Source organism: Neoarius graeffei, chromosome 26, assembly GCF_027579695.1.
Source record: "Neoarius graeffei isolate fNeoGra1 chromosome 26, fNeoGra1.pri, whole genome shotgun sequence".
Lineage (NCBI taxonomy): Eukaryota > Metazoa > Chordata > Actinopteri > Siluriformes > Ariidae > Neoarius > Neoarius graeffei.
The window spans coordinates 26131546-26147379 of NC_083594.1; the positions used below are offsets into that span (position 1 = coordinate 26131546).

The following is a 15834-nucleotide window of genomic DNA, read 5'->3' on the forward strand; positions in this document are numbered from 1 at the left end:
GGTCAAAGTTGATATTGACCTGACTATTCAAACAGAATTGATCTGCATACGTAATAATCTAGCAACTTTGTGGGCAAACACATAGTCCTGTCACAGAGCACCATTTCACACTACATGCGAGTCAGATTGTAATGAACAGGGTCTAAACTGAATGATAAATGGCAATTGTATACAATTACTCATAAATTAACATGGAAGAACTGTGCATATAAAAATTTCTGCTGCTGCTGAGTGCCACATGTGCAAACTGCTCTTCTGCACAAGCCTCTTCTGAAAATAAAGGGTCTGTCGACAAACTCTACTTCATTTGTGTGGAAGCGGATGATGATGCTGATGCTGAACTGTTTTAGAACATTTGGGCAGATTAATGTCACAACGGTGGAATTACTTTTGGAAAACATCACTAAAAACGGTGCACTGGGTTTGTACAGCAGCAAAAGCATGTGGCAAGTCTTGCAACAGAGGCGATGTTTCAGTAACCGTTCTTCACAACTTTACCTCAGCAGAGTAACTACTGAACATCCTGAACACCCAATATCAGAGAGGTAAGTTAAGACAGTTTACACCAAAACATGTAGTTCAATAGCCATATTAAACTCATAATGCTTACAATGTTTAATTAATATTCACAATTTTATAAACACACACACACATACATATATATATATATATATATATATATATATATATATATATATATATATATATGAGAGAGAGGTCAGAGGTTGTGGTCAGAAGTTTAAATACAGTGACGTGAATGTCATCTTGGACATGAATGTCACGGCAATATTTGGGCTTTCAGTAATTTCTTTGAACTGTTCTTTCTCTCTGGCAGAATGTACAGCATACCGTACATCTTTAATAAAAAAAAAAAACACTAGAATTTGGTGCACAAGTTTTAATTTTCTTTGGGTTTTCTGAAATCAGCACAGGGTCAAAATTACACATACAGTACAGAGTCAAAAATATACATACAGCACACTTAATATTTAGGTAAAATGTCTCTTTGCAAGATTCACCTTGACCAAACATTTTTGTTTACCATGAACAAGCTTCTGGCAGAATTCTGGTTGGATATTTCACGATTCTTCATGGTAGAATTGGTAGAGTTCAATTAAATTTTTTTTTCCTTGGCATGGACTTGACTTATAAGCACGGTCCATATATTTTCAATAGGTTTTTTTATTATTATATACAATTGTGAACAATAGCAAGATAGAATACAATTCCACTTGGCCAATCATCTGGTTCACTATAGCTCATCTGGTAGTGTGAGGAGTGGTCAGAAGATGCCTGTGGATCCTGCATTTAAAGGCCTGGGGACCAGTGTCTACGGGTCCAACTACATGTTCTGGAAGGCTATTCCATACCTGGACAGCAGTGTGGAGGAAGGTTCTGTCCAGGGTGTGAGTATTAGAGGCTGGGAGGTCCAGGGCATGATCTGGCATAGCTGTGCATAGGCGGGTGGTTCGCCGTCTAGGGTATGGCGGGAGGAGCATATCCCGGAGATCTGTAGGGCAGTGGTGGATGTGCATTTTGAACAGGACTGTAGCAGCAGCAACCTATCTTCTGTGTCCAAGGCTAGGGATGGAGAGTTTTGTGCTGGCAGTGTCCTGGTCCACTCCAGAAGAAGGCCCTAAAGATTATTCTTTAGGACCTTCTTCTGGATGTTGTCAAGTAGGCCAAGATGTGTTGGTGAGGCACTCATCCAGCTGAGTGAGGCGTATTCCATGAAGCTGCGTACCTGTAGCTTGTAGACAGTTGCTCGGCTCTCCGTGGTGAGTTTACTGGCCACTCTCCTCAGCGCTGCTAGTTTCTGACCTGCCCGTATGGAGATTTTGGTCAGATGTTTCGACCAGGACAGCTTCTTGTCTATTGTGAGCCCCAGGATGTCCAACTCATTTGCCGTGGTCAACCGGTGACCATTGAAGTGCAGGTCCAGTGCAGATGGAGTCCTCTTTCTTGAGAGTGTAACAAACTTACACTTTGATGGCTCAAAAGTGGTCTTCCACTGGTCTCCCCAGATGGCGATTTGTTGGAGATCCTGGTTCAGGCTCACCTCCACTTCGGCCTTGTCTGCTGGAGATCTGATGCGTGCATACAGGGTTAAGTCGTCAGCGTACATGTACATCTCTATGGCAGTGGGGGCATGGTCAAGCATCAGTCTGTGACTGGAGGGCGGAGTCAGGGAAGGTAAGTGGCAGAGTCACTGCACCTGATGTCTGTTAATCTGTGTTTGTGTGTCTTCCCCAGTGACTGCGCCCTATATAAGGAGAGAGAGAGCAGAGGAAGGGAGTTCTCTCCCTAACCAGGCGAGTTGTGTGTGTGTGTGTGTGTGTGTGCGCGCGCGTGTGGCTGGGAGAATAACGTTACACTGAAAAGTGGAAAATAAAGAGTTTTTTCGGAACTCAGTTCTGGCCTGCCATACTTCTCTGCTCCACCCACCCACTTGCATACTACAGTGGTGCCGAAACCCGGGGAATTGGAGCACAGAGGAGAACAGCCCCATGGAGTCCTACCCCTTCGCGGACCTGATTCACGCCCTCGCCACGGCCCAACAGAGCCAGCACCAGGCGCTGATCGCTCTCCGAAAGGAGCAAGAGCAAAGGTTTGAGGCCCTAGTGCTGGCGCAACAGGAAGATCGTCAGGCATTCCGGCACCAACTCGCGTCGGCGGGGTCCACCACCTCCACCACCGCAGGCCCTCCCCACCTCGCCCTAATGAAGATGGACCCGCATGATGACCCCGAGGCCTTCCTAGCGCTCTTTGAGCAAGCAGCAGAGACCTGGGGCTGGCCGGTGGAACAGCACGTGGCGCGCCTCCTCCCCCTGCTAATGGGCGAGGCGCAGCTGGCCGCGCTACAGTTCCCTGCCAACAGCCAGCTGGTCTACGCAGACCTGCACCGGGCCGTCCTCCAGTGTGTGGGTCCATTCTGCTCCTCCTACTCAAGCGAGTAGGACGCTTCTTTGCTTTGCTCCTGCTTTCTTGATCTTTATTTCTATACTTTACTTTCTCATTGAATTTCCACTATTTTTTTCTCATTTTATTTATCATCTTTATAAGCTTTTAATTTAATTTTAATTTAATTTCCACTATTTTTTTTTTCATCTTTATAAGATAAGTTATTTTTTAATACAAAATGCCAGGGAGCAAAAAATCCTGCAGAAAATGCATGGAACTAGAACAGAGGATTTATATTCTGGAATCAAAGATTGATGCTCTGCCAAAGACGGATGAATTATAAGCGATATCTCAGGAAAGGAGTACAGAAACAGTGGCTGAGAATGCAGAGATTGCACTCCGACAGACCGAGGACATTGCAGATCAAGTGGAAGAATTCATCAATCAAGCTGGGCAAAATGTGAGTACAGAATACTGGCAAATGATGGGTGGTAAGCCCAAAAATAAAAACAGAAGAGTAATTACTTCAGCACCAGCTCGTTCTACAAATTACAATAGGATCTACAATCCTATGGAAAATCCACAGCCCATAAGGCTTCAGAACAAATTTGAATGCCTCAGGGATGTGGAAGAGGATTTTTCAAGTGGACAAACACATAGTAAAAAGAGATCGCACCAAGATCGAAGAGCTGTGAGAAGAGGCAAAAAGCAGCTCGTAACACCACCTGATCCCACAACCCTTGTTCTTGGTGATTCCACTGTCAGACAATTAAAAGGTTATGGGATGATTATTTGTTGCCTTCCAAATGCATCCATCTCTGACACCAAAGACAGCATTTTGAAACTCATGTCCGAGCATAAAACTATTAAACGTATTGTTGTGCATGTGGGAGCAAATGATGTTTTCAGAGAACAGCTGTTTGTCCAAGATGATTTCAGAAAACTTTTTTCTGAGCTCTATAAGACTGGAATTCAATCTTTTATCAGTGGCCCACTCCCAGCGAGAGGAAGTTTTGCTTTTTCTCAACTCTTCAGTCTTAACACCTGGCTTGGAAAAACTTGTTTTTCATTTGGTATGAACTTCATAGACAATTTTAACCTTTTCTGGAATCGCAGAGAATTTTACAAGCCAAATAGCACTGAACTCAGCTGGATTGGAGCCAAAGTCTTAGTAGATCATTACAGACTTGCAATCTTTTCTCAGCCAGCATTGAGGAAAACAGTTGATAAGATGTTGCAGACTGACATAGTTACAGAGCCTAAACAATCATCTTTGCAAGTCGTCATCAAGGACACACAGACATCTGACCTGCAAGACTCCCAACATTCAAAGACAGATGACTCCACTTCCCCTCGGATGGATTTCCCAAATAGCATGAAAAAATTGCTCCCAATGGCTACACTCTCTTTTTCCAGCCCAAATCTGTCGCAACAAGCAGTGTACCCAGTTCATCAAAATTGTGTTCGCCCAGGACTTTCAGCTGGCTACAAATCTTTTTCACCATCCAAAAGATACATGTCATCTCCAATCCTTTCACCCTCAAACCAAATGGAACATTTAGAAAGTCTTGTTTGATGTACTCTGGGTCCCTGCAAATGGGTGTAGTGTTGAAAACCAGCTGGGACCCAATGTGCCTATGCCACTCTCTATTCCTGTGTTGATAAGAAACAGAAAACATAGAGCACATTTAACCCTGGGGGTGAACCAATCTAATCTCCTTCCTGTTTTAAAACAGCATCAGAGTGCACAAGCAGATATTACTTCTAGACTTTCTGTAAAGCTAGCTCTTCTGAACGTTAGATCACTTTTAAACAAGTCATTTTTAATTAATGATCTTATTTGCAAACACAATCTTGATTTTTTGCTTCTAACTGAAACCTGGCTGGATCAAGCAAATAGTGCTACCACCCTTATTGAAGCAGCTCCCCCAAATTTTAATTTTTTGAATGTTACCCGACAAGGGAAAGGTGGAGGGATCGCAAATATATTCAAAGTCTCTTTTCAATGTAAACAATCCTCACTTGGTGATTTTATGTCCTTTGAACACTTATGTGCACTTGTTACATGCTCTCCTAACATATTATTATTAACTATTTATAGGCCTCCGAGACATTCAGCCAAAGTCTTTCTTGAAGAGTTTGGTGAACTGTTATCAGTCATTTGCTTAGAGTTTGATTGTCTTATTATATCTGGGGATTTTAACTTGCATGTAGATAATACTGATAACATTTATGCCAATGAACTACTTGCAATTATTGACAACTTCAACCTAGTACAACATGTACAGGGGCCGACCCACTCTCGTGGTCATACTCTTGACCTCGTCATCACAAAGGGTCTTACTGTTTCTAATACTGTTGTTGACCTGGCCTTATCCAATCATTTCTGTGTTTTCTTTGATGTTTCTATATCTCCTCACATTCAGAACAGCTCAACGACTATAGGTAGGGGAGTCATAAAAGACAACACGTGTGCTCTCTTTGAGCAAGCTCTCTCTCAGAACTCAACCAAAATGTCAGACTCTGTAGATGATTTACTGGAATTTTTTAATTTAAATATGACCCAAATTATGGATGATATTGCTCCATTCAAAATCAAAAGAGTCAATGATAAGCAGAAAGCACCATGGAAGCAGTACCCGGCTGTTAAACTGCTAAAGAGAGAATGTAGAAAGACTGAAAGAAAATGGCACAAATCTAAACTTCACATCCATTATCAAATCCATAAAGAGATGCTTTGTAATTATAATTATGAAATTCGTAAAGCAAGACAGTCTTTCTTCTCCAACATCATCAGCAGGAATATGAACAATGCCCGTGTGCTATTTTCAACAGTAGAGAAGCTAACTAATCCCCCACCACAATTAGCACCTGAACTTCTCTCAGTTAATAAATGCAATGAGTTTGCATCCTTTTTCAAAGGTAAAATTGATAAAATACGGCAGAATATTCCTCATAATATATCTCAGTTGCAAAAAATTGAAAAACTGCAATCACCAATGACACAGATAGATAACTTCAACACAATGTCAGAATTTTGTTTAATTGATTATGAGACTTGAAAAAACTGTACAAAATCTCAGTTCCTCAACATCTGAATTGGACATTCTGCCCACCAACTTTTTTAAGTCTGTTCTTCATCTTATAATTACAGATGTGCTTCAAATTATAAATACATCCCTGGAGACTGGCGTTGTTCCTGTGTCCCTAAAAAAAGCCGTTGTAAAGCCCCTTCTTAAAAAAATAATCTGGATCCTTCAGTATTAAATAACTACAGGCCAATATCAAATTTACCATTCATCGGGAAAATCCTTGAAAAAATTGTCTTCAATCAATTAACTGCCTTCTTGATATCAAACAGCTGTTTTGATAATTTTCAGTCAGGATTTCGTGCCAATCATAGCACTGAAACAGCGCTGATTAAAGTTATAAATGACATACGTCTTAATACTGATGCAGGCAAAACATCGGTCCTGGTATTACTGGACCTCAGTGCAGCTTTTGATACTGTTGATCACAACATACTGCTATATCGACTTGAACACTGGGTTGGATTGACTGGTAAAGTTATCAATTGGTTAAATTCATACTTAAAAGATAGAAGCTTCTTTGTTACCCTGGGAAATTGTTCCTCAACGTCAATGTTCTTGACCTGTGGTGTCCCCCAGGGGTCAATTCTTGGACCATTACTTTTCAACCTTTATATGCTCCCACTTGGGCAAATTATCAATAAAAATTCAATTTTGTATCACTGCTATGCAGATGACACCCAAATTTATTTTGCTTTATCACCTAATGATTATGCCCCCCTTGAATGTCTCTACCAGTGTATCGATCAAATCAATAGCTGGATGTCACAAAATTTTCTTCAGCTGAACACAGATAAAACAGAAGTAATTCTATTTGGAAAAAAAGATGAAAGACTCAGGATTACCACTATTCTTGACACAAAAGGGATTAAAACTAAAGAAATTGTTAAAAATCTTGGTGTTTTCATTGACAGCGAGCTAAACTTTGACAGTCACATGAAAGCAATCACTAAAATGGCATTTTATCACCTAAAAAACATTTCCAAACTAAGAGGACTTATGTCAAAAAATGATCTGGAAAAACTAATACATGCCTTCATCTCTAGTAGGGTTGATTACTGCAATGGCCTTTTCACAGGCCTGCCAAAAAAGATCATCAAACGACTTCAGCTGGTTCAAAATGCAGCGGCTAGGGTTCTCACACGAACAAAAAGAACAGAGCGCATTACTCCAATTCTAAGGTCCCTTCACTGGCTTCCAGTAAGCTACAGAATTGACTTTAAAGTATTGCTGTTGGTATACAAATCTCTAAATGGTACAGGGCCCAATTACTTCTCTGATATGTTGCAGCGGCCTAACCCAATCAGATCTACCAGATCAAAACAGAAAAATTTACTATTAAAACCAGTTGTTAAAACAAAGTATGGTGAAGCAGCTTTTAGCTACTATGCAGTACAGCTATGGAACCAACTGCCAGAGGACATTAAAAATGCTCCTGCTGTTGGCAGCTTCAAATCTAGGTTAAAGACCAAGCTGTTTTCAGATGCTTTCTGTTAAATAATTAATATTGTCTCCTTTACATTTTTTATAATCTTTACTTTCTCTGCATGTTTTAAATTTACTTTAACTTTATTCTATTTTATTCTTTATTCTATTCTGCTGGTTTCTTTTTTCTCCTCCTATTTGAACTACTACTTCATTATATTATTTTATTTCTACTATTGTTTAATTCTTATTATTTTCTTTTAATTCTTTTAATTAATTGTTTTAGAATAAAAATAAAATTATTTTATGTAATTTTATTTCTCTATTATTTACTGTTTTTGTTTTTACTTCTTTAAAGCACATTGAACTGCCATTGTGTATGAAATGTGCTATATAAATAAACTTGCCTTGCCTTGCCTTGGGGCGCACCCCTGAACAACAATGCCAGCGCTTCCGCGCTCTACGCCTAGAGGAGGTCGGCCAGCCGTTCGCGTTTGGCCAGCAACTCCGGGACGCCTGCCGGCGGTGGCTGAGGGCTGACAACCACGACGCCGAGGGAATCATTGATCTGGTGGTACTGGAGCAGTTCATCGCCCGGCTGCCCGAGGGGACCATGGAGTGGGTCCAGTGCCATCACCCGGCGTCACTGGATCAGGCCATCGAGCTGGCAGAGGACCATGTGGTGGCTGTTCCAACGGCAGGACAGCATGTTTCCTCTTCTCCTCTCTCTCTCCCCTTCTGTTCCTCGTCCTCGCCCCATTCCCCCACCATGGAGGCAGGGGCCGGCTCCACCCCAGCCGGCCCACCGCACCCGCGGTGCCCTATCATTTCCCACTTCCATGTCTGTCTCTCTCCCCCCTGAGGTGAGTGAGCCCCAGAGCGCAGGTGCAGAGAGAGAGCCCAGGCCGGTTTGCTGGTGCTGCGGGGAGCCGGGGCACCTCCAGCATCAGTGCTCGGCAATGGAGGTGGGCGCGGTGGTCCAGATCCCTGACGCACCAGGAACTGCCCTCGATCAGGCCGGAGCGTATCGCATACCGGTGAGTGTCCAAGGGGATGCGTATCAGGCTTTGGTGGACTCCGGCTGTAATCAGCCCTCAATCCACCAAAGCCTGGTGCAAGAAGAGGCATTGGGGGGAGCACAATCGGTGAAGGTGTTTGTGTGTGCACGGGGATGTTCACAACTACCCTTTAGTGTCGGTCCACATTCTATTTCGAGGGGAGAAATCTAGTGTAAAGGTGGAGGTTAATCCTTGCCTTACCCACTCGATAATTTTGGGGACTGATTGGCCGGGATTTCGGGAATTAATGACTCATTTAGTGAAAAGTGGGTCCTGACGTAGTTCAGCAGGGGGAGGTCCCGGTGTGGCATTGGCGGGAGCAGCTGTCACAGAGCCATCTACGTCATCTCCGCGTCAGAGCGAGGAGCTGCTGGCTCCTCCTCCTTCTCTCAGGGAATCCCTCGCAGACTTCCCGTTAGGGCAGTCGCGAGACGAGACTCTGCGGCATGCGTTTGACCAAGTGAGAGTAATCGATGGTCAAATGCTCCAGTCAAATGCCACCCCGTCCTTCCCCTATTTCTCTATTATTAAGGATAGGTTATACCGAGTGACGCAGGACACTCAGACTAAGGAGCCGATTACACAACTTTTGATCCCAAAGAGCCGCCGGGAATTGGTATTCCAGGCAGCTCACTTTAATCCCATGGCTGGACACTTGGGGCAGGATAAGACACTAGCCTAAATAATGGCCCGGTTCTATTGGCCAGGGATTCGCGGCAATGTCCGTAGGTAGTGTACAGTGTGCCGCGAATGCCAGTTAGTAAATCCAGCGGCCATTCCAAAAGCGCCTTTGCGCCCTCTACCATTAATCGAGACCCCGTTTGAAAGAATTGGGATGGATCTCGTCGGGCCATTAGATCGGTCAACACGAGGGTATCGCTTTATTTTAGTTCTGGTGGACTATGCAACGCAATACCCGGAAGCAGTGCCTCTTCACAATATCTCAGCACGTAGTATTGCGGAAGCACTGTTCCATGTCATCTCCCCAGTCGGAATCCCCAAAAAGATTCTGACTGATCAAGGCGCTTCGTTTATGTCACGCACACTGCACAAACTGTACGGGTTACTAGGAATTAAGCCGATCCGCGCCAGCATTTATCACCCACAAATGGACAGTTTAGTCGAATGGTTCAATCGCACCCTCAAGAACACAATTAAAAAGTTTGTACGTGAGGATGCACATAATTGGGATAAATGGCTCGAACCCCTGTTATTCTCAGTGCGAGAGGTCCCACAAGCCTCCACGGGGTTCTCCCCATTTGAATTATTATATGGGCGTAAGCCGTGCGGCATCCTAGATGTACTGCGGGAAAATTGGGAGGAGGGACCTTCATCAAGCAAAAATGAAATCCAATACGTTATCGACCTGCATGCAAAACTCCACACACTCTCACACCTAACCCAGGAGAATTTGCGGCAGGCCCAAGAATGTCAAATCCGCCTGTACGACAGGGGTACGCACCTTAGGGAGTTCCCACTGGGAGATAAAGTACTTGTACTGTTGCCTACGTCGAGCTCCAAATTGATCGCCAAGTGGCAAGGACCCTTTGAGGTCACACGGCGAGTCGGGGATGTTGACTATGAGGTGAGGCAGACGGACAGGGGCGGGGTGCTACAGATTTACCACCTCAATCTGCTCAAACTCTGGAACAAGGAGGTCCCCGTGGCATTGGTGTCGGTGGTTCCAGAGAAGGCGGAGCTGCAGCCGGAGGTTCAAAAGACATCGCGTACCTCTCTGGTCCCCTGTGGAGACCACCTCTCCCCGACCCAACTCATGGAGGTTGCCCAGTTGCAGACCGAATTTTCAGACGTATTCTCACCCCTACCCGGCCACATCCGCCTCATAGAACACCACATTGAGATGCCCCCGGGGGTGGTAGTGCGCAGCCGCCCTTACAGGCTGCCCGAACACAAGAAAAAGGTGGTTTGGGAAGAACTCAAGGCCATGCTCGAAATGGGCATCGTCGAGGAGTCTCACAGTGACTGGAGCAGCCCGGTGGTCTTGGTTCCCAAGGCTGATGGGTCGGTCTGGTTCTGTGTGGACTATAGAAAAGTCAACGCGGTGTCTAAATTTGATGCATACCCAATGCCTCGTATTGACGAGTTGCTGGATCGACTAGGCACGGCTCACTTTTATTCGACACTGGATTTGACAAAGGGTTATTGGCAGATCCCCTTGACTCCACTATCCCGAGAAAAAAACGGCCTTTTCCACACCGTTTGGCTTACACCAATTTGTCACACTTCCTTTTGGGTTGTTTGGGGCGCCCGCTACATTCCAGCGGCTTATGGACAGGGTCCTCCGCCCCCACGCCACCTATGCGGCCGCGTACTTAGACGACATCATAATCTATAGTAACGACTGGCCGCGGCACCTGCAACACCTGAGGGCCGTCCTTGGGTCGCTGAGGTGAGTGGGTCTCACAGCCAACCCGAAGAAGTGTGCAGCTGGGTGGGTGGAAGTACGGTATCTGGGCTTCCACTTGGGCAATGGGCAGGTGCATCTCCAAATTAATAAAACAGCAGCGATTGCGGCCTGCCCGAGGCCCAAGACCAAAAAGGGGGTGAGACAGTTCCTGGGGCTGGCTGGCTACTATTGTAGATTTATACCTAATTATTCGGACATCACCAGCCCACTGACTGATCTCACTAAAAAGGGGGCACCAGATCCGGTCCAGTGGATGGAGCAATGCCAGCGGGCTTTCTCTGAGGTAAAGGCTGCACTGTGCGGGGGGCCACTGTTACACTCCCCTGACTTTTCTCTCCCCTTTATGTTGTAGACAGACGCCTCAGACAGAGGGCTGGGGGCCATTCTGTCCCAGGAGGTGGAGGGGGAGGACCGCCCCGTGCTCTACATCAGCAGGAAGCTGTCGGTGCATGAGGGGTGCTACAGCACCATAGAGAAGGAGTGCCTTGCGATCAAGTGGGCGGTCCTCGCCCTCCGCTACTACCTCCTGGGTAGTAAAAATAAAATAAATAAAATAAATTTATTTATTTTTATAAATAAATACGGGCGGCACGGTGGTGTAGTGGTTAGTGCTGTCGCCTCACAATAAGAAGGTCCGGGTTCGAGCCCCGTGGCCGGCGAGGGCCTTTCTGTGTGGAGTTTGCATGTTCTCCCCGTGTCCGCGTGGGTTTCCTCCGGGTGCTCCGGTTTCCCCCACAGTCCAAAGACATGCAGGTTAGGTTAACTGGTGGCTCTAAATTGACCGTAGGTGTGAATGTGAGTGTGAATGGTTGTCTGTGTCTATGTGTCACCCCTGTGATGACCTGGCGACTTGTCCAGGGTGTACCCCGCCTTTCGCCCGTAGTCAACTGGGATAGGCTCCAGCTTGCCTGCGACCCTGTAGAAGGATAAAGCGGCTAGAGATAATGAGATGAGATGAGATAAATAAATACTACCTCCTGGGTAGTAAAAATAAAATAAAGAGTTTTTTTGGAACTCAGTTCTGGCCTGCCATACTTCTGTGCTCCACCCACCCACTCGCATACTACAATCTCATTCTCACATACATCAACCAGGTCATCGATGAAGATGGAGAAGAGGAGAGGGCTGAGGATCGATCCTTGAGTTACTGAGGCATTGATAGAGTAGGGTTCTGAGGCCTGGCCTGACAGGACCACTCTGATGGATCTGTTCGAGAGGTAGCTTTGGAGCCATTGGAGTAGCTTTCCAGACACTCCTCTCAAATAGAGTTTGGCCATCAGACCGTGATGCCACACTTTGTCAAATGCCCCCTGGATGTCCAAGGCTACTATGCAGACTTCCTCGCCTAAGTCTAGGGAGTTGTTCCACCTCTAGCACATGATGTTTAGGAGGTCAGCTGTGCTGTGTTCTGGTCTGAATCCAAACTGTCTGTGGGAGATGAGATTGTTTTTGAGAATGTATCTCTGTAGCTGTTGGTTCATTGCTGATTCCATAACCTTGCTGATGACTAAAAGCAGGGATATGGGGCAGTACTTGGACGGGTCCACTTTCAAGTCTTTCTTGTGCACTGGAGTAATACAGGCCACCTTCCACTGACTTGGGAAGAGTCCACTTGAAAAGCAGCGGTTAAAGAGGTGACACAGGGCTTGCAAGCTCTGCACCACATTCCCTAAGGACTCTGGTAGGGATTTCATCTGGCCCAGAAGCTTTGTCCGGTTTGAGTCCTTTCAAGAGCCTCTTGATGTCCTTAGGTTTGAATGTGATGGTGTCGATAGTGCAGGAGGTGGATTGCTGGATTTGAGGTGCCGGGGCAGTTGCATCTTGGAGATGGCATTTTTGTGCGAATGCCTTGCAGAACACTTCTGCCTTTTCATGGGCAGTAATGTGGGCTGTGTTGTTGTGGATAATGACAGGGATGTCAGAGGTAGCAGCTCTCACAGAGAGAGAGTTAACAAGCCTCCACCATCTCTTGCCAGTCAGGTTATTGCCAGTGAGTTCCTTGGTGAGTTTGGCATTGTAGTTCCGCTTAGCTTGCTTCTCTGCCTGGTTGAATACGTGTCTGACATCTGCAAACTGCTGCTTATTGGTGGGCGAGTTGTTGCTTTTAAGCTCTCGAAAGAGATGCTGCTTCTTTCTCGCAGCTCTTCGGCAGTTCTCATCGAACCATGGTTTGTCTCCTGTTTTTTTGGTGACAGTTTTGTTGGGGATGAACTGTTCCATGGCGGTCTGGATGATTTCTGTGATCTGGGCACATATGCTCTCAGGATCTTCCACAGACAATACCTTCTGCCAATTGAAGTCAGGACTTGTTTTAAGCTTAATGTTAGCCTGCTTTATCCTCCACAACCAGCTCTGATGTGTGTTTGGGTTCATTGTCCTGTTGTAACTCCCAAGTCCTAAGTCGTGTTCAAGCTTTTGATGGTTTATGCTGAAGAATTCTGAGGTAGTCCTCCTTCTTCATTATTCCATCCACTTTGTACAATGAACCAGTTCCACTGGCAGCAAAACAGCCCCAGAGCACGATGATCCTAAAACCACAACCAGCTGGTACAGTGTCCCTCTGTACATGGTGGTCATTGTGGCCAAACAATTCAATCATTTTCTCATCTGATCATACAGCTATCCTCCAGAAGGCCTTTTCTTTGTCCATGTGGTCAGCTTCAAACTTTAGTTAAGTTTGAAGGTGTCAATTTTGGAGCAGGGGTTATTTCTTGGATAGCAGCCTCTTAGTCCATGGTGATCTGAACTGTAAACAGTGATCCATCAGCTTCCAGTTCATGGCAGGGCTGTGCCATGCTGGTTCCCAGGTTGTTCTTGACCATCCAAACCAATTTCCTTTCAGCTGAAGGTGACAGTTTGGGTTTTCTTGAAGCAAAGTGGCTTGGCAAAGTGACTACACCTCACAATAACTTGGATACAATTGTTTGAACTGATCTTGGAATTTGCAGTTGTTAAGAAATGGCAAGAAAAGAGACATTCAGGAGTTGTGTATATCTGCAATCATCTTTCTCAGATCTGCATTGAGCTCCTTGAACTTTCCCATTTTACTGTGTTGGTCAATCCAATGAGTGTTGTAAACAAACCCTTTTTATGAAGGCACAGAGAAGCTTCTAGCTGTAGTCAATCATGATCACTAACAGGAAGTTAAGAGACCTCGGCCTTGGCAAGATAAGAGACATTTTGGAAGTTTCAGCACCTCTGAATTAATAATCTAAGGGTGTATTCAGACCAGGATAGTTCGATAGTTCACTTGCTTTGGTCTGAACCAAATGTTTTTTTTATTTTTTCATTTTGGTGCGGTTCGCTTTCACACTGTACATTTTAGTAAGCAGACCAAAATCTGTCAACAAAGCCACGCACCCTGAGGTCGTTCAGCTATTGGTCAGAGACGACACACGCACAAAGCATTAAGTTCAAAAGTAGTCATGGAGGCTTTCTGTGCTGTTATTCTTTTTAATGTCATCAAAGCTATATGTTTTTTCCAGTTTTTACTGTTTTCACAATTGTGCGATTACTATGCTGTTGTACAAGTAATTTATCAACGACGACGACAAAGGGCAAGGCAGCTACGGAGGATAGTGCTGATGAGCGCACATCATGTTGTGACAGTTCTGGCTCTTCACGCAATAGATGAATTTCTTTTTTGCGTCGCTAGTACTGCCACTTCTTGAAAGAATGTCCCTGATTTTAATGTAGGTCTGACGGAGTTTCTTCACTTTTAGCTGACATTGTTCTGGGGAGCGCGTGAACCCCTTCTTCATTTTCTCACTGAATACAGCAAACACGTCGGCATTTTTGTGTGTTCTCTCCAGAAGCTCAGATATGTGGACATCTGCCCATATATCCACAAGGGTACGCATTTCTTCCTCGGCCCACGTTTGCCCCCTACTCATTTTTTGTACTCTGTAGTCTAGCCTACCACTGGTCTGAATGACTGAATGACTGTTGTAAGGTTCCCTTGACAACCGAAACAGTGTTTGCACTTTGCGGTGGAGTGTCAAGACTCTGTTTCCCATAATGCTCGACAAACGATGGAAGCTCCCGAGGTACAAAAAAGCAAAACTGTCGGATTAGGTCCGGTCTGCTTTCACACCTCCAAAAGATCCGCACCAGGGTTCCTTTGGTCCGGACCGAGTCCGACCTTGCAGCTCGGTCTCGGTCCGCTTGTTTGGTCCAGACCAGAGTTCGGTGGTTTGTATTCAGACCAACCCAAAAGGTCTGGACCAAGGGAAATTTGGTTCGTTTGGTCATTTGGTCCGGACCAAACAATATAGGTGTGAATACGCCATAAGTGAGTGTATGCAAATCTTTGACCCTGTGTTGATTTCAGAAAACCCAAAGAAAATTAAAACTTGTGTACCAAATTCTAGTGGTTTTTTAATTAAAGATGTATGCTGTACAATCATTCTGTCACAGAAAAAGAACAGTTCAAATAAATTACTGAAAGCCTAAATATTGCCATGACATTCATATCCAAGATGACATTCATGTCACTGTATGTAAATTTCTGACCACACTCCACACTCTGTATGTAATATATGTGTGTGTGTGTGTGTGTGTGTGTGTGTGTGTGTGTGTGTGTTTATTAGATATATTAGATATATTTATGATATATGTGTGGTGTGGTGGCCTGGGGAAACCCTTGACAAAGTCAGTTTCTGACATATGGTTCTAGGCTACAATTTGCTGAACTGAAATATGTTTCACTTTTGAATATTTCTCAAGTAGAAGTAAAAATACACAATTTTAAAGCCTGATTGCCCCGAATGTGAAAAGGGAGAAAATCCTATTTAAAGATTTCATTTCAACTCCACTGAAAGACACGTCACCTCTACATACATACCTAATCTACTTATGGTACTGACAAATCTTTACAAATTTGCATTTGAACATGAGCTTCATCATTTTTTCTTTTCTTGACTGAGCTCTATTT

At 44.7% G+C, this 15834-nt stretch overlaps 1 protein-coding gene across 1 annotated transcript in view; it reads left to right on the forward strand.

Annotated features, from left to right (window-relative positions):
• Nucleotides 1-324: 324 nt before the first annotated feature.
• Nucleotides 325-15834, forward strand: part of gls2b (glutaminase 2b (liver, mitochondrial)) — a gene marked incomplete at its 3' end in the record, with an annotated part of 70391 nt that continues 54881 nt past the window's right edge. The window contains exons 1-2 of the mRNA XM_060910187.1: nucleotides 325-545; nucleotides 11398-11403. Coding sequence (XP_060766170.1) covers nucleotides 325-545; nucleotides 11398-11403 — 227 coding nt within the window. The remainder of the gene's footprint in view (nucleotides 546-11397; nucleotides 11404-15834) is intronic.